The sequence below is a fragment of the Dermacentor silvarum genome, chromosome 2, assembly GCF_013339745.2.
Source record: "Dermacentor silvarum isolate Dsil-2018 chromosome 2, BIME_Dsil_1.4, whole genome shotgun sequence".
NCBI lineage: Eukaryota > Metazoa > Arthropoda > Arachnida > Ixodida > Ixodidae > Dermacentor > Dermacentor silvarum.
This window is the reverse complement of record NC_051155.1, coordinates 170,877,710-170,903,531: the sequence shown is the minus strand read 5'-3', so window position 1 is coordinate 170,903,531 and position 25,822 is coordinate 170,877,710. Positions and strand designations below refer to the sequence as shown.

The following is a 25,822-nucleotide window of genomic DNA, read 5'->3' as shown; positions in this document are numbered from 1 at the left end:
TTATAAGGTTTCGGTACCCAGATGATGGGAGCAAAATTCTGACGGGACGCATTAGAAAGGCACACGCGTACTGAGATATTTGGGACCCCGGGTGCCACTTCAGCTCCTCCTTGTCTTTCTCTCGGTCGCGCTCGCAGAGCGCGCGCACACACACACACACACACACACACACACACACACACACACACACACACACACACACACACACACACACACACACGCACACGCACACACGCACACGCACACACACATGCGTCCAACCTTATTTTTGACGTCGAACTCATCGCCATAACATATAGACTGGCAATTACCATGTCCACAATAGTAATCGGACTCCCTTCCTGTCGGTCGGCGTAAGGTAGGAAAGGTCCTGGCGATTCAAAAAACAACGTCAATGCAACAATAAAATAGAATAGCATAGCTGACACGAACTTTGAGTCAAACTATTCAATATTTCTTTTACAGCGCGAAACCCATACACAAACGCCGTACGCAAGAATGTATAGCACGCAGACACAAGACACACGAACGCAGTAAAAAAATAATGTATAACCGCACCAACTTGTCTGACAACAAGTCGCTTGGACTCAAACTTCGTCGCTGCATAAACCAGGAGAGCGTAAAAGTAGAATGGATGCCAACAGGTACTCGAAAACAATCCATAAGCCCCGACTTCACTCCCGAAGTTGCCACTACTAGAGCTTCAAAAACAAGATCAACGCCATCTATAAGTCCTCTTGCCGTCAGAATGGCCTTTTCTGAAAGCGCAGGGTTGGGAGTGTATCACGGCGTGATGTGCATTGAAAAAATCCACCCACAACACCACCGTGGCTTGGCACGCGGTAACAGGAAACTTATATGCGATCCGCGTAAAGCCCTATGTCACAACTACGATAGCAACATTTCTGCCAGTCCGGACCACTTTCGCTGGGGGCAACAGAGCATGAGAGCGAAAACTCTAAAAACAAGGCAGTGTCATAGGCGAGCACTCAAGCTACTTTCGGCAGAAGCCATTCTCGGTAAACATGTCACTTATAAAAAGACACTTTGCATCGCACGAGACCACTTGGCCTCACGTAAACTCGTAGGTGAGATTTTAGAAAGCTCACATATACTGGTGGAATCACAGACCCAGCTAGCGACTCCGTGTATCGATCGAAAGGATCACCATCAATGTATTCATGGGGCAGGCGCACGCCTACTTGAGTTGTATGTATAAAAGCTGTGCTACGCTGCTACGCATTCTAACTGCCGGATAAAAAGTTCCAAAATGAGCCATAAGTTGCGCTTTATAGACTGCGATATCGAAAGCGCATTTTCGTACAGGAAATAGAGAGAAAACCTGGCCAAACAACAGGCACGTGCACTGCGGGCATACATATACAAGTCATTACTGTTCCTTTTTCAGTGAATGCCTTATCACATAACAGCATACATACTTTCGCAACAGAAAAAAAGAAATAAAACGACTGAGCGCTGAAAGATACCCAGGGCGTACCAAATCATAAGAAAAAAGTCGCAGACAGTTTTTATCATTAAAATATGTAAAGAGTATACGTGGAGCTAACGTTTCTATGACATTACCAAGTTTTATAGTACACACAGTTATCTGCAATTGAGACATAGAGGGAAATCTGTGTAGCCACCGCCTATATACGAATTGCCCAAAGGGTGCTGCGAAACTACGGGAGTGTCGGGTAGTATGAATGCTTCGGCTTGTCCTGAAAGTGGATAAGCCTAAAACACGGTCATAACTGCACAAGCACATATTTCGCATAATAAAATCTTGGTAAAGACTCTTGGGTATCTCCCGTAATACACCTTGCATAATGTTTAGGAGGAGGAGGAGGAGAGAAAGAGAAGGCAGGGATGTTAACCAGAAATGCGTCTGGTTGGCTACCCTACTCTGGGGAACTGGAAAGAGGGAATAGAAAGATGAGATAGAGAGAGGAGCAGGGAGGGGGGGGGGGGGAGGAGAAGGAGGAAGGACACGGTGAGCTCGCGCACGCACGCGGAGGGCCTGAGCAATTCAAAGGCGTTTACATAGGCCAGTCGCCCTCAAGAAAGACAACAGTGTCTTGACAGCTCTGTGGGCCGACGAGCGATGGGGACGGTCTTCGAGTAGCACCTGCACGGACAACGGCCGAAAACGACGCACAGCGACCGCAGACACGTAGCGGTAGCCCAGTGGCTATGGCTTTGTGCCGATGAGCTCGAGGTTGTGGGTTCAATTCCGGCCACGGCGGCCGCGTTCTGGGTTGATCGGAATGCAAAAACGATCGTGTACTGTGCATTGGGTGCACGTTACAGAACCTCAAGTTGTCGAACTTAATCCGGAGTACCCCACTACTGCGTGCCTCATAAACACATCGTGGTTATATATGACACGTAAAACCCAAAATTAGTCATTTTTAAGCGACCGCAGACTTCGCCATTTTTCCTCCAACTTTAGCGCAGCCCGCCAGTATACTGTTCATGTTCGATGTAACCGTACACCCGTGCGGAGTGCTTAGGTTATAATAAAAGCCGGCAGATCCCACGCCATGTGGACATCGATGTTATGCGAAGCAGTGTGCGGGCAGCCTGCCAAGTTAACGAAACGACCATGAGAGCACCAAGACGTAGGCGGCTCTTTCATGACCTACATGATACGCATGCCATGACATGTCATGAGTCCACAGGAGTCCCTTTAGCTACACCTAAGAGACCTTAAGGCGAAATCCTTAGTCATGCTCACGACTATGACTTCGACCATCAACCTTTAGCCTTTTACTTCACTTAGTACCACATCCGAACTCATTCCATTGGTTTTCGAGTGTTAATCTTTTTTCGCTGAGTCATTGTCATTGTTGCTCAGTCATGGTCATGACTATGACTGTCTACCATCATCCTTTTGTGTTTCCTTCACTTAGTACACACGTCAGAAGCAATTTCAGTGGCTTTTGAGTGTTACTCTTTTTTTGCTGAGTCATTGTCATTTCTGCTGAGTCATGCTCATGACTGATTTCTATCATCTTTTAGTGTTTCCTTCACTTACTACCCACGTCCGAACCTATTCCAGTCGTTTTTGATAGTTAATCGTTTTTCGCTGAGTCATTGTCATTCTTGCTGAGTCATGTTCATGACTATGACTTCTACCGGCATCCTTTAGTGTTTCCTTCACTTAGTACCCACGTCCGAACCCATTTCAGTGGTTCTTTAATGTTAATCTTTTTCGCTGGGTAATTGTCATGACCTACATGACACGCATGTCATGACATTTACGTCATAACCTATCACTTACGTTCGTCATACACTCATGTCATACTATGCCAATTTTGGAACCTACCAAGTTAACGAAACGACCACGAGAGTACCAAGATGTAGGCGGCTGTTTCATGACCTACATGACACGCATGTCATGACATTCATGTCGTGAGATATCATTTATGTTCGTCATATACTCTTGTCATAGTATGCCAATTTTGGTACATACCAAGATAACGAAACGACCGTGAGAGCACAAAGACGTAAGCGGCTAGATAGATAGATGCCGTCAAAGTAGCAAATCTTCGCCAAGAAATGCTTCCCATTCAAAAACAGTCCTTACATAATTCGCGGGAAACACCGAGCTGAACGTGTTGCTGCTATTTGTGCACCGCAGACGACACCAGTGACATGGAAACCGAGAGCTGTTGCATCGTCTCTGATGGAGAGAACGCTGGTCGCTCAGAAAATAAGGGGTAGCCGGCTTTCGTTTCGTTCAGCTGTTTTCGTGAAATATTCTGCAAGAAAGATATTCGCGGCGTGATGCGCATCCGCTCTGCTCTGCTCTGCTCTGCTCCCCTCCGCTCTGCTCCGCGCTGCTCTGCTCCGCTCTGCTCTGCTCCGCTCTGCTCCGCTCTGCTCTGCTCCGCCCGCCCGCACGCCCACCCGTCTGTCTGTCTCTGTTTGCAATGCCCTGACTTGACAAATGATTCTAACGCGTTGTGACTGAAACACAGCGACGCAAGGTTTCGCCACCAGGTTTGCTGCTCTCGTCTACGTCCGGTATTTCGGGAACGGTCATTCGTGTACGGTCATTCTAAAACTCCTTACTTAGAAACTAACTTTTACAATGAATGATAGATGCAAGCACAAGCCTGTTAGCACAGCGTAGTTTCTCGGTCAGTATCAGCGAACAAGGCTAAGCTTATTATGCCGCTCACCCGCTGCGTCAACGTATAGCGTACGGTTTCACGCATTTGATTTCGGACAATATTATTGCAGCCTTCTGAAAGGGGCCCTGAAACACTTTTCTAACGAATCGTAGATTTGCCTCAAAATTAAAGGAGGCCGTCTCACGAATATCATACCGCGAAAAAAAAAATCGAATCCTTCAAATATAAGTGGATTTATCGCAGCGATAACTCTCTCTTTTCGCCTCCGCTAGCGCGCTGGAAGCTACACGACGAAGAAGCCAAGAGGGCAAAGCCCCGGCCAACAGTTGTGTGTCGCGGCAGCGAAAGAGCTCGTCGTGGCACCCCGTAGCGGCCGCTGTAGCCTACGCTAAGCAGCGTGCTTCTGCCATCTCGAAAGCCACGCGCAGCTGACGCAGCTACGCGCAGTGCAAGTATTAAATCATTTTTCTGCCTTTTGAGATCGCAGACATACATTTTTCATTTACTTACCTCAAGATTAGCAATTATGTACTGCTGAGAATGCGCTCGCGATCGCGAAATCAGCCAACAGCGTTGGTGGGTCCAGCTGCTTTCGATGACGTTGGATGACGGCTTTGCGGAAGCGAGAGCAAGCGATTTTTCGTGTTTTTGACACGAGATTGCAAATTTCCTGCTGCGTGCAGTGCAGTAATATTTAGCTCACATGCTCACAGCAGCCTCTACGACAGATCGGCAACGTTTTCTAAGTAAGCTAAAACATTTTTCAGAGCCACATTAATATGCGCGGCACGTTTGAGCTACTCGTGAGAAAGGTGCTGCCGTTGAGTCCTTTGTCTTCGCAAACGAAGACAGACACTACCCTAGTCAGAACCACGCCACCACCGCAAAGGTCCAGATTGTTTGACGAGGCAAAGCCAAACATTGCGCAGCAACTGAACGACATATAGCGTACAGAGAAAAAAAAATACGTCGGGACCAATGACTAGACCGGCTTCCGCACAGAGGCCTATAACAACACTGCTACAGTTTTTTGAAGGCGACTGGGCTCTGCGACCGTTATTGTTTAAGCGATGAACGCTGTTGCGTGCGCACGAGCATCGCTTGTTATTACTTTCCTTTTTGTTCCTTTCTTTCTTTCTCTCTCTCTATCTCTAATGACTGAGTCGATGTTGGGCGACGACTCCATAGAAAATAAAGCTTTTTACAACAATGTCAGCACAACCCCTCTAAGAACAACGAAATCGTTGCTCGATGCACAACGGGTGTTCGTAGGTCTATGATCACGATGAGCAAGTGGCAATGTCACCTGCTTTACAAGAATACACTGCCTTCCTATGCCCGTACACATAGTCAAAACTTTCTGCGCTTGGTCTATATTGCCCACATGTCGGTCTGTAGAGTGATACTCCTAACAGTGTACTTATACAGACACAGAGAGAGAGAGAGAGAGAGAAGTTTATTGATACGAAATGCAGAGAGGTCGGCCTGAGGTATATTCCTCTAGCCAGCTACTCTAGAAATCGGAGGCAACAAAAATTGTCGCAGTTTACACCCGAAAGGCGCAGCATGAATTTCGATAGCAAATTAGTAGAGAGCTATTCGGTCATTCCAGCGACGCAGGCGGCGCCACACGGCCCTCTTCCGATGCAGTCACCCGGTGATAGAAATCTACTCAGTTCGACGGTTCGGTCTCGCGGTAGTCATGGACGCGCCAAAGATGAAAAAAGCGAACAGTAATCGCATTTTCAGCCAATGGTGCAGCTTGCCGCAGTTCTCAAACCGTGCCGTAGCGGGCCCTTGATTGCAATCGTCTGCAGGCAGAGCGTTTTGACGCTGACCTCGGTGTCTGTAATGAACTTGATGCCGCAGCATATGTGACCGGCGTTGAAAGTAGCTTCGCCTTCATTCACACACCTTTGCGTCTCTTTAGCGAGAGAAAGCGTGTTCTGCAGCGAAACTAGAGAGCCTGACGTTGCTTTGCTGCTCGAGATGCACACACTTGCGAGACCGCCTTATCACCGTCTCGGCAGCCATTTTGACCCACTGTCACGCCGCCTATAGTGGCTAGAATGACCGAATACGGAAAAAGGATAGTAGTTTTATCAGCTGTATAAACTTGGACATGCAGCAGCACCAGCAACGCGCAGAACTGTTGTCGACGCCGTCGGCGTTTTGCCCGCGTTCGTGACTGCTGCCGGTGCCTCTGGAGGCGGCTCGGAGGTTTTTCGACGAGATCAGAAGGGGACACTCGTCGAGCAGCGTCGGAAGTCTTGACCACATTCTCCCCTCGCAACGTTATATATATATATATATATATATATATATATATATATATATATATATATATATATATATATGGTGCCGCAACTAAACGTCGCCTTCCCTCCCTCCCTCCTCCCTCCCGTTGCCCCACAGCCTTTCGCGCGACGGAAGATGTCGCGTTTGCTCTCTGTATATGGTGATTGTAAAGGAGGAAAGAGACGCTGCTGCAAAACGCGCGTTTGCTCTCCGCCGTGCGTTCGCTCCCCGTGAAAGCGCACGTCCCTCGCGCGCTTTCACTCGCACATACAGCATACGGCGCGCGGCGACGATTTCATTCACCGTTGACGTTATAGCGGAACCTCACGGCGACGGCATAAATCCGCTTAGGAGTGTCCATATAATTGCTATCGCAATAAAACGTCTCACAACTACCGCAACTGGCAAGAAATCTCAGGCAATGCAACCCCGTCGCGACTGAGACTAAAGCTAAGCGAAAAGTCCCTGTTGCATATTCTGGGCAGCAGAAATAGGCGTCATTTTCCTTAATAAACCACTACTACTGTTGCATATACGTGTGCGAAATAAATATGTCGCGACCATCATTGCCGACCCGCAGGCCTGACCTTATTTCTTCCAGAACTCCGTATTACGGAGAAAATGTGCGCGGCTTCCGAGAATGAAAGCGCTATTTTATGCTCACGTTGTAGGAGCACACAAAGTTCGCTAGACACTATAAAATTCATTGCTCTAAAAAAAGTACTATAGGAGAACTAATCTCACACTCTGAATAGGTGGGTTTTCGTAGCTCAATCGGCGTACACACGAAGAAGCTCGCATGAGACCTTACACGTTCGTGTCTGCAAGTAAAAGGCACACCCGAATGCCGCAGCCGCGGTCGTTCTCGCCTCGATGAAATACAAATAAACATAGGAGAACTAATCTCACACTCTGAATAGGTGGGTTTTCGTAGCTCAATCGGCGTACACACGAAGAAGCTCGCATGAGACCTTACACGTTCGTGTCTGCAAGTAAAAGGCACACTCGAATGCCGCAGCCGCGGTCGTTCTCGCCTCGATGAAATACAAATAAACATAGGAGAACTAATCTCACACTCTGAATAGGTGGGTTTTCGTAGCTCAATCGGCGTACACACGAAGAAGCCCGCATGAGACCTTACACGTTCGTGTCTGCAAGTAAAAGGCACACCCGAATGCCGCAGCCGCGGTCGTTCTCGCCTCGATGCAATACAAATAAACGAGCACGTCCATCGACAGCCAATGGGGCGAAGGCGTCGGAATCCATTCCCAACAAGCAGCCGTTCCCATCCTCCGCAGTAAGCTCCCCCCCCCCCCCCCCCCCCTCAAGGCCCAACTGCACCGACGCAATCCCATCTCATCGCACCGCATAGGCACATAACGGAAACCGGGCACCAAAAACAAGAGCCTACCTTCCGTGTGCGCAGTAATTGGCCAGCCCCACGAGACACCATAACCCGCCCACCAAGGTCCAAACTCGCTGCGGAGCACGTAGGAGGAGGTAGCGTGATGAGGCAATGAAGAAGCTCGTTGGGTGGACAAACGATTCGCTGAAACTCAGTTCCCTCAAAGGAGCATTACAGAGCCAAATGCCCCACGCCTCTGTCTCTCTCTCGTGCGTGCGTGTTTGCGAACCGAGCGGACTCGCATCACAGCATTCTCGGCATGCGCGCTATAGGTATGCCACTCAGTATGCGGACACGCGACACGCTTGTAGCTGACAACTGAATCCCTGGGGGGCAAGGCCGTTAACGCGAGCACACCCGCCGCTATACCTGTATAGCTGTTTTGCGCACGGAAAATACCAGGTGACACTGCAGGCCCCCTACGCAATGTTTTACGTACAATAGTATCCCAAAACAGCTGCTGCTTCTTGCCGCTTTTTGTGTTTGTTTGTTTGTTTGTTTGTTTGTTTGTTTGTTTGTTGTGTGCGATAGATAGATAGATAGATAGATAGATAGATAGATAGATAGATAGATAGATAGATAGATAGATAGATAGATAGATAGATAGATAGATAGATAGATAGATAGATAGATAGATAGATAGATAGATAGATAGATAGATAGATAGATAGATAGATAGATAGATAGATAGATAGATAGATAGATAGATAGATAGATAGATAGATAGATAGATAGATAGATAGATAGATAGATAGATAGATATAGATAGATAGATAGATAGATAGATAGATAGATAGATAGATAGATAGATAGATAGATAGATAGATAGATGCTCACATAGCAGCCCACTACATTTCTCACTGATATGCGACTTCCGTTGAACGAAACTTCGCGCCGATATTTGCATGACACAAGGCTGCACATTCTTCACACGTCTAAAGATGAAGCAGCGAGTCCAAATCATTCGGGGACGTTTACAATGCCATTATCTCCGCAAGTCCACCACCGACGGTACCTCCACAACTCACGCAACGATAGTAAGAGTCGATCTACCTCAGAATCCGTCGTTACTGCGAAGGGTAAAATCGAGGTAAAGCCCCAGTCCTCGAGCCATTTTGTCGCGCCTGTAGACAATGACGACGTCTTTTCCAGCTCCGATTCAACCCGAATTCGGAGTAGATTTCGAAAACTGTGCCAAGCTCACAACAAACGAATACTACAATAGGCCTTCCCCTTGTCTCGTATTACCTATGTGACGAAACTTCAGCTATGAAACAGCAAGCACTAGGAGGAAGCCCAAAGGAGTCAATGTAGATTGATTTATTACTACGCCCCAACTTTCCATATTGGTCGCCAAGGCACTGGTTATCACCCGAACGAAATGGAGACCAAACTTTCCTTTGCGATTTCGGGCGAAACAGCGGCGCTCGATCATGTCATTATGTCATCACGGATTTCCCACTATTTTCGCGCAATCCTCTTTCCCCATTACAAGCCCACAAAACATTCCACGTTGAATTCTCATTTGTTTTCGAATGCGATGCTCCTCCATTCTTATCACAGAGTTTCAGATTGTCCAAATATGTATTACCTTTCACGGAATACGGATCTAACTTCACGGAACGAAGCTACAATATTAAATTAAGCTGCAGAAGGACTTGGTGTCGGGCAAGTTGGCGTTTGCTGAACGATATATTGTAGCGCAAAGGCAGAAATACACAGAAGATACACAGACACACGTCACAGGACGCTACTAACAACTTTATTTGAGACACAGCGAGACACAGTATATACACTCTTCCCAATAAACGCGCAGGCGCACCAGCTGCTTCGGGCAGACTAGACGATTATCAGGCCTAACACGATCATTTTCAAGATCTAAAGAAAGCAAGTTCCGCGACATACAAAACAACAGAGGTCTGACTTACACAAGCACTACTTTTTTTTTTCTTTATGTAAAACGCTTTCAATAGCTCACGCGCGGTTTTACCTTTACTTCTGCCCAGGATTTTCCCATCATGAAATCTCGCCCGACAAGCGCAGGCTTTTCAGTACGCTGAAAGATGCGCATTCAAGTCTTTCGTCATGTTGTTAGCACGCTCCCTCATTCGATCACTGACGCAGCGGCCAGTTTGTCCTACATTGGACTTTCTACAAGACAGTGGTATTTCATAAATCACTCCGGTGGCGTATCGCCCGTAAGGTGTGACGTGTTGTACTTGGCAGCCTACCTTAGATCTGCCCATTATGCGGGGCAAACGCCGTATATCCTATAGCGCCGAGAACGTACGTGTCCACTTCGTAAGTCCGTGTCTGTTGGCACAATACTCAAACGCACTCGAAGTGTTTCATATTTCGCTATAAGGTACGCTCGAACTAATAACTTCAGATAGGGTTCAGACGTTACAGGGTTGCGAAAATTCTCAAACACAAAATTTTGTAACGCCGCAACTTATGAAAACATGTGCACGCTTGCAACAGCAACAACTGCGTAGAGCTAGACCCCCCGCCCCCTCATGTGGGTGAGCAGTTACAACGGACCTCGACCACCAGCTTTGTCAAAGCGCACTTGCGTGCACTATATACTAACAAACCCGCACTAGCTACGGCTTATAAACCAGAACCGCTGTTCGCAGATGCATTACTACAAAAACAATAAACTATGTCACGCAATGAAAAATGCAACAACAAACAAAACCTGCGTGGATTCCGGAATTTAATAAACTTCTGTCGCATTTCTGTTCTAAAGGTTCAGCTACACGTGAAATGACATGACAATAAATGCCGCCCGAACTAAAGTCGAGACTATATAACGCAGGCGTCAAAACACAAACGCGCACGAAATCCCAGCCGCAACGCTTCCTTTGGTCCTACAGCCGGTCTCGAAACATTTCGACCCCCCTACAAAAGCTAAAGGTGCCCAACTCTGAAAGCCTCAAAGCTCGCATCCATCCTCTGCTCGGTCTACCACAGTTCGCCGTAATTCGGTAACATTCCGTCCTCCCCCCCCCCCCCTTTTTTTTTATCCCGCTTTCTCTCGTTTTCTTTCTCTTCTTCTTTTTTTTTTTTTTTTTCCCTGTCGTTTGCCCACTGCGGCGTACTTCATGCAGAGGGAAAAACGAACTGGTTTTGGTCGATACCATCAAACGAAGCGCGCGCACGGGGCGCTGCCAATCCCCTCGAGAAGCAATAAAATCATTCCACGGGATGGAAACCTGACCGTGAAAGCGACAACGCGCTTGCGCACAAAAGGATTACGCCAACAATGACTCCAGCCAGCAGTGGCGGGGATCACATAACGCGAGTTCATTCCGCCTGTTGTAACCGGGAAGAAATGGGCGGCGAGCTAGGCCAGATTGATTTTAATCAACCTCAGATGGGAAAGAAAGAAAGAAAGAAAGAAAGAAAGAAAGAAAGAAAGAAAGAAAGAAAGAAAGAAAGAAAGAAAGAAAGAAAGAAAGAAAGAAAGAAAGAAAGAACAATAACAATAAAATGAAACTTCAAGGGATAGCAAGGTTCAGCGTTGGGCTTGAACTTCTAGGACGGTGTTGTAACTATACGCGGGTGTCCCAAAGTTTCTGGCACCCTTAAAAGGGTTAACACGCCGTGCAGGGGGTGTAATGACATCGCGCATCCGCCACTACGCTGCCCGTAAAGAGCCGCGGCGGTAAAATTACATCACTTTCAGGTTTGAGCAGTGATACTGATTTGCACTTTTAATATTTAATAGTCTGAGAAGATTAAGATAGAAGACATGCGCTGTGAATGTCACGTTCCATGACGTTTGTTTGTGGGCTGCCATTCTCAAAATTCTGATGAATAACTTAGTCAAGAACGTAGGTCTTGGTATGAAAAACTTTAGTGGTTGAATACTATAGCAATATAACCCGCATATACGGCATGGACAAGCATACGTACAGCACATATATACCTAAATATATGCAGAGCCCTACGACGACGGCGAAAGTTCGCTTGGAATGTCCGTATAATTGCTATCGCAATAAAATAAAGCGAGGAAAGCACAATGAAATCCACGAAACAGTAGTGGAACTCTAAAAAGGGAAGCAGCAACGTTCTCCTGTAAAGCTTCGCCGTTGGTGAACATATCACCCTGAACTCAGGTATGGAACCATCGACGACCACGTGAGCTACGCATTCGCTCTGGCAACAGAACGACAAAACTGGCCGCGCGGTTGCCACGGGATGCCACGCTCGGGCCATAACCAATATTTCACCTCCTACGAGATCTGCTTTTCGAAGAGACCAGGCGGATATACATACTTTTAAAGCATTCTGCTGTGGCAAGTTTGCCTTGCATAAGTAAGACCTCTCCCGCCTACAGACCATTGTCGTAAAGCGCTCTCGGTTAACATGACAAAACGTCGGCTCCACAAATCGGCGTAACGTGTCATTTACCGTCGTCCCGTCCAGAGCCCAGCACAGCATTTTTTCGTTCCCACACCCGATATCGCACCGTCCGATCTAACTCCGGAGCGATTTGTACTGGTGCATCGCTCTGCACTCACGCACCCGTAGAAAAAAAAAGCTGTGTCCGCGAACGCATCCGTACTATATATACGTTGTCCTGTCGCTTCGGTCGATTCCGCCGCCACTCGCTATCCCGTTCGGATGGATGCCACGCCTGACGCATCCGACGCACCAAATCTCTTCGGATGACATCCGACTTTCCACAGACGGCTTCCCCTAACTCACTCAAAAGCGCGCACACAACTCGCATTAAGAGCACCACACTCCCCTCCCGCTCTCCTCCTTTCGCGAGGAACACGACGAGTCTCGAAGAAGTAACGACCGAGACAGGCTGGCTGTCCGCGGGCAGCGCGAACCCAACCGCGGTGGAACCGTGCTTCGCCAATGGAAACTTCGAAACGGACGAAGAAGCAGCAGAAATAAAAAAAAAGGGGTGAAGACCGTCAGGCGAGGTCGTGATGAAATATCCTGCGGGGGGCATTGACAGTGAGAAGCGGAGAGAGAGAGAAACCATAAGGGTATTTTTTCGCCGTCATTAGCGAAGGACAAACGAACGCCGCCAGATGGGCTTTCGGGGCGGAGGCCGCCGCCGCTTACCGACGACAGCAGCTGCGCAGTTTATACGGCGTCTCTGTTCTTTTCTGCCGTTTTCCTCCGCGGGTAGCATCGTTCGCCCACGTAAACGGATCCTTAATATTGCTTGTCGGCGGAACTCGCCAGGGGGTCGCGGACATTGCAAAAGCCGGAGCTCCCCCCCACCGCCGTCCTTTGCGCGAAATGCGCGAGCCACCAGAAAGAAAAGAAAGCGAGAACATCGCGACAGGGCGAGGTCTCGCTGAATCGTTTGGCTGAGCAGTTATCTCTGCTCCCTGGAATTGGTCCAAGTCGCCGGCGAGAGCTCGCAAGCTGGGCGACTCAATAGAGAGCTATACACGGCGGCCGCGAAAAGAGTCAATAAGCTTCGCTTACGAGTCAAATCGGTTCGCTGGTTCCTGAAGTGCAATTTAACCTCCTGGAAAACTTTATCTCTACATTTATAGTTCATTCTAGAGGCTTGCCGCAGTCGTCCTTTAAAGTGCAAGTGTAATAACCTACTGCTATCTAAGCTGCGGGGCTGAAATGCTCACATAATGCGAGAAAAAAAAAAGTGCAGGTTTAGCGATTCCTCCGGCGGTTCTCAACTCATTTACTGCGAATGCAGCTACCTCTCATAGCTACCGCCTGGTCTCATATCAAAAGTAGTTCTCCGCAATGCACATGATGTCGATCTCGTCCGCTATGCTGCTCCTTGTTGTGGCTTCTAAATTCATGCCAAGGCGCCACCTATCTCAAAATGGCGGCGCACCGCCGCTCGACTTTCGCTCGAGTCGGTGCAGCATTACCGCAACACGGTTACACTCAAGCGCCGTTACAAAAATATACAAAAGCTTCGCACGAAAGGCCGCGTGAACTATAGCCAGCAAATAGTGTGCCGTCCAAAAGTAACAACCTCAAAAAAAAAGCAAAGAAATAACGAACGAAAAGAAAGAAAAGTAATCAATGATGAGATCAGCACCGAATCAGGAGAACGACCACAGAATCCAACTTTACAGAAACATTCAGTGCGACTCATTCAAGCAGCCACACGAACGCACGCCGTGAGCGCAACAACAGAGAAAAAAATTCACGGGTCCAGTGGATAATTTCGCCACGAATATTGCGCACTACAGAGAGGCGGAAAAAGGGGAATGGCAATGACATTAACGCGAATGTTTCATTCCCGGTCTCTCCGGAAATTAAAAATACAGAAAGCGTATCTTTGGTATAAATTGGTAATTGTATTCTTCCCTCGTCATCCATTGACTACGATCGCACGATTGCACGAGGCTCTGCAGAAGGCTGCCTAGAAAGCTAGGCGGAGAGGCACATAGATGTCATTTAAGCATGTATTTGTTAATGATAAATGCGTGACACACGGCTATATACAACATGCGCCTCACATTCATTGATGTCTATTTTTTTTTCTAAAGAATAATTTTTCTAATTCACTTTATTTTTTTCTTCCGCCGCTTCTTAATTCTTCGATGCAAATGTCCCAATTCACTGCCGATTTTCGGCCTACCCGCTATTCTCCTTTGTCACGCAACCAGAGCCGGAAAGACAGGTTCAAAAAACGCAGGAAGTTATGCAATTTACTGCAATGTACTGGAGTGAAGTTCTGGAACGAGATACAACATACTTCACGTAAAAGAAGTAAATATTTTTTTAAGTGCACTTAAAAGATGCCTGCTCCAGAAGAACGGCTAAACTCGTACATATCATTTTTTGATATATTTTTATACAAGTGCTATAAGTGTCATTTGGCGTGGAAACAGTATTTTTATCTTGCATTTGTATTTTATTCTGTTGTTGTTACATGTATGCAGCATTATTTTGTAGGCTAATCTAAGTGCATTATCATGCACTTGTTCTTTTCCTTTTATGTATTACCTTATTCTGAACCACACTTTATGTTTATCCTCGTTTATTTTTATTTTTTTTCTCAGTAGAAATTGATTTTTCGAGTACCGTTTGCTTTGTGAACACAATTCGTTGCTCGTACTTACATATTTTAGTTTAGAACCCCTACTAGCCAATGGGTATCGGCCTAAGCCAGTGCTGCCTATTTTTCACGTGTTGTAATCAAAATAAAGTGTAATGAAGATGAAAGAAGAACTATGTGACCTGAACAAACAGCTGTCAGCGCTGAAAAGACCGCACGCGGACGAGTGCGACTGCGGTAGCGGAGCCGGAAAACGCTTAAGCCTCAACAGCGCCGACCAGCGGCTGGCTCCCGCACAGAGATCGCGCTGCGCTTTCAGTCAACTCCGGCGCGTGGCGCTCCCTGTCCGCTCTCCTTTTTAGGGTGCCTCGCTCTCTTGGCTCCCCGAGGTGAGGATGAGACGACGCTGGAGGCGTTTTAAGTGAGCTCGCTTCGTAACCCTGGCGCTGAGCCGTGCTCCCTCAAGGGCTGCAGAAGATAGCGCCAACCTTTCCCTTTCCCCAGGAACCACTTACTACTACTTCGTAACCGCTCTTTACGTAGGCAGCCACAGGAGCGTCGACGCGCCTGTGGTCGGACATAGGCGGATTGATGCAAACAAGCTAACCATAGTTCTTCTCATCACTGTTGCGCATGTACTATAAAAACTAAAACCCCTCTCACTCCATTTTACCATCACCTACGCTTGCAGTGACTTTCCTATATTGTAATCGTATTTTACTAGTCTCGATTGTTGACCAATTAATCCTTGCATTTTCTTTGAATCGCAACGCTTCTGGAAGGTGGACACTCCGTACGGTCCTCGCTGGGCGAATATATTGACATTCCATTATATGTGTCGAGTCGTTTCTGGGATTTCCTTGCAGCACACACACGTCTCATCACGAGGCGCATATTTGCTCCGGTATGTTTTTGTCCTCGCGCAGCCCAGCTACGGGCCTCAAATAGCAACGCACTCCCCTTGGCGTTAGTTGTCACAGGGTTTCCCTAATTTCTTTATTTCTTGTCGTTTTTGTAAATCTCCACTAAACCTGGTCGTCTTTTTGTTTCAGTCGTTTTTTTTATTATTATTTACTTTCTTTCTTTCTTTCTTTCTTTCTTTCTTTCTTTCTTTCTTTCTTTCTTTCTTTCCTTATTTGTTTCCATTGCTAAAAATACAATGGCGGGGGCTAAAATAAAAGCTGCAGCGAGGCAGCTTGAGGTGCCCTTAGATGGCGGCAGTGAGTCGCGCAATGAACCGTATGCAGAAGCATTACATGTAAATGTTAAAGTACAATAATTAATCAATTCAAGAGAATTATCAATAGGGGAACAAGGAAATTGGACAATGAGAAGTAAAAACAATGCAGATAGTACACACACCCACATTACATGCACTTGGCAATACGTAAATAAAAGTTGCATAATTACGTAATACGTAAATAAAAGATGCATAATTAAAGGTGAAAATAAATGGTGCTTGATTAATACCGGAATGATTAGGAGAAAGAATAGGATGAGCAACAAATTATGTCATTACAAACATTTAAGAATACGCATATGTGAATACAGGTGAAAAAGAAAGAAATTACGCTTGATTCATTAATAAGGAGAAGGTTCGGATAAGTGACAACAGTTCCGACCGTGTTATGTTAATGATGTCAATGCCGGCGTCATGACATGAATTAATCAGTCTGGGTAATTTATTTTTGCTCATTTGCAAGCCATAGTTGGTTCTTGAAGGGGGTATAGACCAATATTCTCCATGACGGGTAATATAGGTAGCTGGTTTTCTTTTTTTTATTCTTATATTTTTTTTGCAGACAAGCAATTTCATTAAATAGGCTGGTTTCAGAGTTCAAGCTTGAGTGCCATATACGAAGGAGAGAGCGGTAGATTGTGGGTATGTTGTGGTGTTTAAAGAGGCGCTCACTGTGATTGTGATATGACACGTTTGTTATGATACGTAGGATCTTTTTCTGTAGTAAGTGTATTTTCCTGAGGTTAGATTCAGGTGCTGTGCCCCACACAAGGTGTGTATAATTAATGTGTAATTTACCACCTCTGTTTCTTTTACTTCTTTATCCCCCATTAATGAGCGCCTTGGCGTCGCCGGCGGTCTCCGTATCGAGGTGTCCCTAAACACCGTAGACGCGCAACGCCACCGGCGGGGAGCGCGCGCTACGCGAGCGGCGGCTGCCTCGCTACTTTTACAACAGACGGCGCCACGTGAAGGGACGCGCGCGCTCCTGTGCGCGAGAGGGAACGTTTCGCTGACCCAGAAATCGCGGAGAGCCGAAGGCCAATTTAGACAACGGCGCAAGTTTGGAGACGGATTAGGAGGACACGTAATTAGGGCGACAAGAGGGCCGCGATTCGCTCGCGGAGGACTGACTGCCTTCCGGAATGAAAAGTCAACTAGCACACGAGCTGCCCAATTGCCTTGGAAGCTACGCGCGATTCAAATGACCAAAAAATTTCTCGATTGCGAAATTACTGGCGGGTTACAGCGCTGACGGGCTCTCTCGTTTTCATTCGCTGCGGTTGTGCATCGGCTCAATACCTTAGCGTGATGCAGTGAAAACAGAAGAGACGATCAGTGCGCGCCTCACGCTCATGTTCTTGTCGTTGTTTGTCACACTCTTGCGAGAGCCGTAAAGCATTTGCTGCATTGACTAGGCACACACGATGACCTTGAACCATCGCCAATCTGGGACCCTGAACGCGAAAGATAAAGCGCACACTTGACTCAGAACAAAATGCAGCAGCAAGGGACGGCATAAGCAGATAACTAAGCAGCGAGAAGCTCCTCATAAAACATATAATTTATAATTATTTATATTATTAGCAATTAATTGAAGTAATTCTATACTACCAGCATAGCCATACCCTACATGTGAAATCGCGAAGACGCCGCGGTGCCGCCTTTAATGCTAATGTAGGCAAACAAGCTCTGCTCATTTCAATTACGCGCTAACTACGAGCTGTTTTCCGCAATGCGTCAGACAAAAGTGCTCGTTCATATACGTAGTTTCGCTGACGTCCAGCCTCTGAGACAAGTCGAAACTAAACGCTTCAAAGGCAAGAATAATGTTTTCATTCTAAACCACCCTAACCTACTCTTCTTCGACTCCCCAAGAAAACAAGCTGAGCTTACTTTAAATCCTATAGCGCGCGCGCGCAGCACCACGCACACACGCACCACACACACAGACACACAACAACACACACATCACACACACACACACACACCCACACACACACCCACCACACCCACACCAGACACGGCGAAGGAGGGAATGGCACATCGTGAGAGTAATCATCAGAAGGCGACTCCTGGTAACCTCAGAAGGCAAGCCGAAGGAACTGGGCCTTTCCGCACCATGCACTGGGAGGGCGACAGTCACCACCGAACAGCCAAGACCGGCGACACCGTCGACCCACAACGACGCTCCCTGGAGTATTTTCGCATTGCATTAATTGCATTCCTACGTCGCGAAAGCTACGGCTGCACACGCTACATGAGAGACGACGAAGAGGACGTGCGCTGACTTACTTCCATCGTGTACGATTATCCTTTTCTTTTTTTATTTTTTTTTTTTACGCGCACCGAAATCTGGACGCTTTCAACCGTATAGACAGACGCTGTCGCCTCCCGCTCGACATCCGACCGTCAGGTGCGGGAATCGAATCCACCGCATCGTGCCTAGGGCAAGAACGCTGCAGATTCTGATCCAAAGCTATACTGGTACTTCTACGGGGAACTCGTATCTCGAGCACGCGCAAACATACTCGGCGCAACACTCACAGCGAGCGTCCGCTACGCTGCCGCCATTAAGTCGGCACGTTTTAAATATAACACCACTGGACCCATCCCATGCCAAACAAACATCACACATAACCACTTAAGCACGCTGCAATGAGTACAATCAAGAGACAAAACAAGCGAGCAAATGTGTGTGCGTGTGTGTGCATGCGTGCGTGCGTGCGTGTCGTTACTCTGCGCGATGCACGAAAGGCAAATGAGGAAAACGTGTTCTAAAGCGATTTCAAGGTGGAATCCACGCGCACGGAGTTTCAGCGGTCTCAGCAGCAGTGCTGCTCTTCGCTGTCAGAAATAAACTCAAACTTTCACCGTCGTGGGGTGCTCTTCCAAGAACGCTGCCGCATTTCCGAGGCGAAGAAGCGTCATTAAGAACACGGGCGGCGAGTGCTTCCGTCAGCGGCAAGGCTCCGCCAGTTTGCATTAATTAAATCTCGCTGGCACGGACAGAACATAGCGGGCAGTCCATGAACTGTTTGAATTCAACAGAGACAGACTGTTTCTTTGTTTTCGGAGCACTCTACAGTTTGAGCCGCTCAACCCACCCGCTCTTATCCAGCAGGAAAGACAAAAGAGAAAGAAAACTGCTACCGAACGGTATTCCTAACAATGACAATTCCGGTATAATTTGCATCGGAAGGGTTTGATGAGAAGGTTTCTTCGCCGGGAAGCCTCAGAAACGCCGGTGTCTTTCCAGATTCTGGCAGTCAGCGTGCGCAGGGTGAAACGCATACAGTATAACTTATGTGCTTATTATTTAAGTGCATTCTTCGTCTACAGATACAAAGGGAAGCATTCGGATACTTAATGATGGACGTAGAATAAAGGAGCTGCACAAGCAAAACGCACATTAGTCTTTCAACTCGTGCACCATGTACGCCGCATGTATAAGCTATACGAGAACCGGCGTGTCGCATTTAAACATACGTAAACGCAGAGGAACCACCGGCGGCCCTTCCTCAATACATAACACAGAGAAAAGCGACGGCTGCTGACCAGACCCTCCTGCATCATTATGTATCTTGTAGTAAAGCCGCGATGACTTAATGGTCTCTGCCATCTATCTGCCCGAAACTTGTGACACCAGTGCACCTGTGCAGCAATCTGGGGCGGTGAAACTTGGATCTTTTATTCAAGCATTAGGCGACAGTCGATGAAGACTCCTAGCGAAACAATTTACAGCAGGGAAGAAACCGTAAAGCGAAAGCATCGCACGATTCCGTGGGCGATTCAACGTACGACCTGTCGTAACAAGATCCACACCCAGCAAGTTTCCGACAGAGTCCATCATGCTTCAATAGTCGAAGCTACCAGCTCCTCATACCTATTGCCACGCCTTCCCGGACGGCGCGCAATAACATCCATATGTTTGTTGATGGACAGATGCCGCTTTATATTGTTATCAGAAGCGCTGAAACAGCTGCAATTGCTTTCCGGTATGCCTTTTTAAACATGCAGAAACTTACTGCGACTTCTTCGATCTTGTCGGCAACTCGTCGGAAAGTTATTGAACATGTTCATAGCATAAGTCAGGTTGCAGGACAGACAGCTAGACGCTAGCACATGTGGTTTGCGCGAAACATACGCCGAGGCAGTGCATCGAAGAGTGCAGGATCTTCAAAATATCAGCCTGTAGAATGAGACGTTGCTAATAAAACGCGTGGCATTGATCCAGCGCATCTGGCCGGTATATCAGACCAAACTTAACGATGACCAACGAATCGATGGCTGAGACGGCGCATCCCATGTTGAAGGCGGAACGCAAGAGAAACGACGAACTGGGCAACGAAATCGAAGACATCAAGTGTGAACTCTAGACGCTCCTCGACATACTGGCCCTAGGGAAACGTCAAGGTCCGGATCAGTGACCCTGAGTCGCGGCCGGCGCCAATCACGAAAGTACCAAAAAGCCAAGCTGTACGTGTCACGTACAGGACAGTTCCGAATCCACTTTCGCCCAAACGGCAGAGCCGGAGGCACACGTGACCGCCGCGCTCTCAACGGCGTTCAAGCGCTTGGCAGCTGAAACGCGAAGACAGCTCGCTCTAGGGAGCCTACATGCAACGCCGTTTTAGGGTGGTGACAGCCTTTGTAAGGGTACTTGCCGCCGCCAGCTAAATTGGCGGGTTAATTGTGGGGACCAAAATGGCGAAAGACCAGCCGACAGTCCACACTTCCCGCAACCCTTGGTGACGTGAAATTATTAACTTCTTTTAATAAATTTTGGCTTCAGCAGCCAGAGACAAATGGCGCGTCTGAGCGCCGTACACGGCACGTCTACGTTTTAGTTAAACAGACTAGTAAGGACAGTCTTTATATTACAGCACACTTCGAAAAGCACCCTTTATATATTATGTACAACTGGAAGGCAACGACAATGCTTAACGCAGTTCACATTCTTGGCGAGAGTAATCGTATACCACGAGCACGCCATTGTGCCTTATAGCTCGTTGCTTTATATGTGTCGCACGACGTGCAATAGAAAAGTAAGTTTGATGTGTTAAAATAAAAGGAAAAGGCAACTAGTATATTAAAGATGTATGCAAGTTTCATGTGCGCGCTGGCGCAAAACTGAATTAAAGAAATTTAATAGATCGCGTGCCAACATGAGTACATCAGAGCGTGCCAAAAAAAGGCAGAAAAGCTGGAGACCAAAATGGCTACCCACCAAATTTGGCGGTAAATAGCGGTCAAAATGTTGGTGTTGTCACCACCCTAAAACGGCGTTGCATGTAGGCTCCCTAGCTCGTTCAAGCCATGAGCGACGACTCGTGGCCGCTTTGAGCGCACACATGGCAAAGGGAAAAGCGCGTGCAAGCGATTGCTCACCTTCCTGGGCGATTCCACGGCGCTGGAAGAGTAGTGGTCGACGCTGGTGCCCAAGCCATCTACGTCCTTGAGCCGGGACGACGTGGGAGGGAGGTCCACTTCCTCCGGGTACCGGTACTTCTGCACAAAGACGGACGGTGTGTGAGAACAGTCAGGTAAGTTCATGCACCAACTATGCACCAACTCGCCCAACGCACTACCTTGCTAAAGTTCATTCACTATAGGCTAGAGTTGACGCCAGCGAACTACATCCCTCGAAACTCGAAGCAAAATATTATCTAGCAAAAAAAAAGAAAAAAGAACGGTGATAGTTCCTCTAGAAATACATATCCACCAACAAAAAAAAAACATTTTTCTTGTGGAAATAAAAACCGAACACTGTGAACCCTACTTAAGCCAAAGTCCCAATAATTGAACTGCCGTATGCGATGCTCGCTATGCCTATCGCGAACTTCGATAGAAGACGACGTTCGCACCCTAACAGTGATGACGCACGGCGACTTCACACCTCCCTTAGCAAAGGTGTTAAAAGCCTGAACGCAACAAATAAGACGAGGAAAGTTCTCCCGGAAACGAGCACGAGGACGATGAGAGCACCGAAGAGGCAAAGTCGCTCTCTTCAAATGCATCAACTCGCACGAAAGTCTATTTTTGCAGACATTGCAGTCACGTAGTAGACAGATTAGCGCAAAGGTCGGGACGTTTGACACGATAAAAGCTAAATGTTGCTTCGGGCGCCTGTTGACCCTTTATTTCATCATGAGTAATAAAGAAAGATACACCCAATAAAAAAACATACAGAAATTGAAAGTATAGTATACTGAGATCATCGGCACTTAACCAATGCACAAAGCCAAAACTTGCCGATCTTTCAAATTCAACGTCCCCCTTTCTAAGCTACTGCCATGCGTGTAGTGGCTCCAGCAGCGCAAGGCTTGCCAAGCTCCCACGCACTTCAGTGACAGTTCTAGGCCTCCCGCGCCCACCCTCCCGCTAAATCTCCAACGCAAACTGAGAATCAGCTTTTTTTTTTTTTTTTCCGAACTCCAAAAATCGTGCTTCTTCGGAAGCCAGCAAAAAGCCAGTCAGCAGGTATTACGGGGCACGTCTCCTTCTCCGTGCCTTCCCACGCCCTTCTATACGCAGCGCGGCAGGCAATGCAAGCGATCCTTGCGTACACAGACACGCGAAGGAGCTCGGCCCACAGGGATGGCAACGCCGGAGCACCGGCGGCGGCAGCAGCATGCTAAGAGCTCGGCGATTGCCGGCGCAGCCGCTGCGCTGCAAGGCTTAGAGCAGATCGAGAGGGGAGGCAGGCGTTGGTCCGCGATGATAAACATGTCGGGACGGCACGGGAGGGCCCGCCAAATCCCTCGAGATGGATCAGCGCCGCGCTCGGGCCTCGCCTGATGACCCGGGCAGATGGGAGGCACGCACGTCGGAAAGTGAGGGCACGCGCTCGCCAGCACGCACGCACGCACGCACGCACGCGAGGCTTCCGGCGCTACAACACCGGTCTTTTTCCCTCTTCGGCCTTCATGCGCCACGGCCTTTTAGCTTGGCGGTAAAGGTCTGTTCTGACCCGCGCGCGGACCCGTGGTCCACGGGCGGTGGCGGCGGGTGACCGACGGTGATGTTAGCCAGCGGAGCCGGTACGACGAACTCGACCCACCCATATCTCGTGTCTGATGAAAGGGGGGCCCGACGTCGCTATGGCGAGAGCGTGGCACACAGGTTTGCTTGGGAAACCGCTGACCTGCGATGCTGCCGTCAGCACACCAACGTCGATGAGACGGCGGCGATGTTTGCCTGCGGTTTCGTACCGAGACACACATTCGTTGCTGGGAGGAGAAGACGAAACCTGTCGCGTCAACAACGCGCACGGCCCTCTTCTCAGGCATCACCTTCGGAAAGTCGAATTGTTCGACGGCACAGCAATGCTGGCAAGTGAGATTACTTGGGCAAAAAGCGAACTGAAATGATAAGAGGGTTACTCAAGGGTTTTCGGTTGGCTACACAGTTAACAGCAAGCGTGAGCGCGCAGTGTATACCCGGCGCGGGAGCTAAGTGGTTATGGCCGGCCGGTGGACAGTCGGGCTAGTTTCGGTATTGGCAATAAAGCGTCGCCATGACACTGGTAGCCAAAGGAAAATTCAGTAACTTTTGCATATGTGGCTCTATCTTTTCAACCTACATAGCAATAAAGTAAAGGGGTGCAATTATATGTAGAAATAAAATGTGTTTTGGCTATTTTCTTTTTAGCATGCTATATCATTATTTAGTCGCTTCACTTATTGCGCCAACGGGCGGCGCTTTCGCTGTTATCGCTTCGGCTGCCATTCCGTTCGTCTGCTCCTGCTGCTCTCTGCACACGTGCACGCCTTTGCCTTCTACTGTGCGCTGCAACATTTTGTTTCTGGATCGGTCGGTGGCTCCAGCGATGTACGAAAAACTGAAGAAAGGCCACAAGACGTTTCCGCGCGGCTCTGTGGTTGACGAGCACGGGAAGGGACAGCAGGGCCACTTTTTCCCGCTTCTGAGAGAATGAAAGGTAAGCACGCTTTTTATGCAGTCGCTATACCGAATAGCCGCTAACCTTGTCGAAACGGCTGTAAGACGAAAGGAATGGTGTTCCGTACGCGGTATATTTCTCTGTGTCGTGTAAATACACTGAAGTTACCTATCCACAGCAGCTTCTGAGAGGAGTGAGTGCTAGCTGAACCGCTGACGGACATTGCGTTTCGTTATATCTCGGCGATTGCTGTTCGCTTTATGGAATAAACTGATAACTTTGCTGAAGTTCCTTGAATGCTTGCTGCACGGACGAAGGTGTTAAGTTAGAGACTTGCCTGTTCTTGGTTAGACATTACAAGTCACCCAGAACTTCACAAGGTGCGGAGACCAATTAAAGGAGCACTGCTCTAGTGCAGAAAGCACTGCAAGCGCTGTTTTTTTTTTTTTTTTTTTTTTTTCGCGTTTCTGCTACGGTGCCGAGTGCATTTTACGTTGCCCCGCGAAATGTGTCGCGAAAAAAAAAAAAAAACGCCTGCTTTTCTGTTCTTTTTTATCGAATATTCATCTGCGATGTGCGATGTTCGCGGTTAACTGAGAACAGGCGAGCAGTTTTTGTTCAGAACGAACGAATTTACCTTCGGGTCAAGTCGCGCTGGCGTGCAATGCGTGCGAAGGTGCTTACGTCGGCGCTGAGCGAGCTACGCGCTCCGGTGTTCTCGCAAACCCCCTGTGCAAAACAAATTGGTCTATAATAGGATATGCTCTTAGACCGTTTACCAGTGGCTTACAACTTTTGAAACATAGTCTTCCAGTAATAGGCATTCTGCAGAATTAGGAAGACAAGGAGTATACAAATAGGTTGAACGAACTAATCCGTCAGTGCCTTATTGACAAGTGAATAGGAAATTCAATGATCCATATAATTTAGCTGTAAGAAACTGATCAGTGTTTTCAGACAGCTGTTGAGAAAGCAGCATTACCAAACCTGTTATTGCAATATAGTAGCAGGTAAAATAAGAATTTCTATTGTTAAATCTTTGTGCCATATTTTTAGCATAAATCCTACAATAAAATATAAGAGATGACGTACATGAATTAAAAGCACTGTTTTGTGGAAATATTGCTGAAATTTGTTCCTGCAATTGCGTTGTGTGTAAGCATAAAACTTATATTACTTCTATTTTTTTTTTTTTTTCTTTTCAGACGACAGCTCCAGCTCGGATAACTCCACCTCGTCTGTGTTAGGGTATGCGAAATGTGCTGCCGTCAGTCTTTCAACCGGTCTCGCTTAATGATATTTTTTTGAATGAGTAATCACAGATAACTGCTGCGAAAGACGATTTGCGTTGGTAAGATTGCCTCATGCGAAGTCAAAAATCACGACTCTCTTGCTGTACAAATGTTGCTAATAAAATTGCAAAATAAAGCACATTTCACTGCCTGTTATTCTCCTGGCGAAACGCAATAACCACACGCTATGGCATGCTGGCTCCCGTATCATGACCAGAATAGGGTAAAATTTTAGCAAACACATATGTGCTGCTGGTATTTATTCAATACATGAACCGCAATTTCCTTTTGCGTGGGTGCACCCACGCAAAAGGAAATTGTCATTACAAAAAAAGAACAGACTGAAAATGACAGCCGTTAGAATAATGCAGACTGTAGCAGCAAATTGAACTCGTGCTAATTTCCTTTTTTGTCTGCCGAGAAAATCGCACACTCGTCGAGCGCATTGCAGATAAGCGGGATGGCCGCCTCCCCCTCGCGCTTCAGCAAAACCGTTGCCATAACAGCAGGCTTCATTTCTTTTTAATTTTATTTTT

The 25,822-nt window shown here is 47.5% G+C and overlaps 1 protein-coding gene across 3 annotated transcripts in view; it reads right to left on the bottom strand.

Moving 5' to 3' along the window:
* The window catches only part of LOC119442109 (disks large homolog 1), a 673,008-nt gene that overhangs the window by 539,581 nt on the left and 107,605 nt on the right, over positions 1-25,822 (bottom strand). For 2 of the 3 annotated variants that reach the window (XM_037706855.2, XM_049661898.1), the window contains exon 4: positions 21,483-21,602. In XM_037706855.2, coding sequence (XP_037562783.1) covers positions 21,483-21,602 — 120 coding nt within the window. Of the gene's footprint in view, positions 1-7,848; positions 8,020-21,482; positions 21,603-25,822 lie in introns of those variants that run through there. The other variant, XM_049661900.1, reaches the window with a different exon arrangement.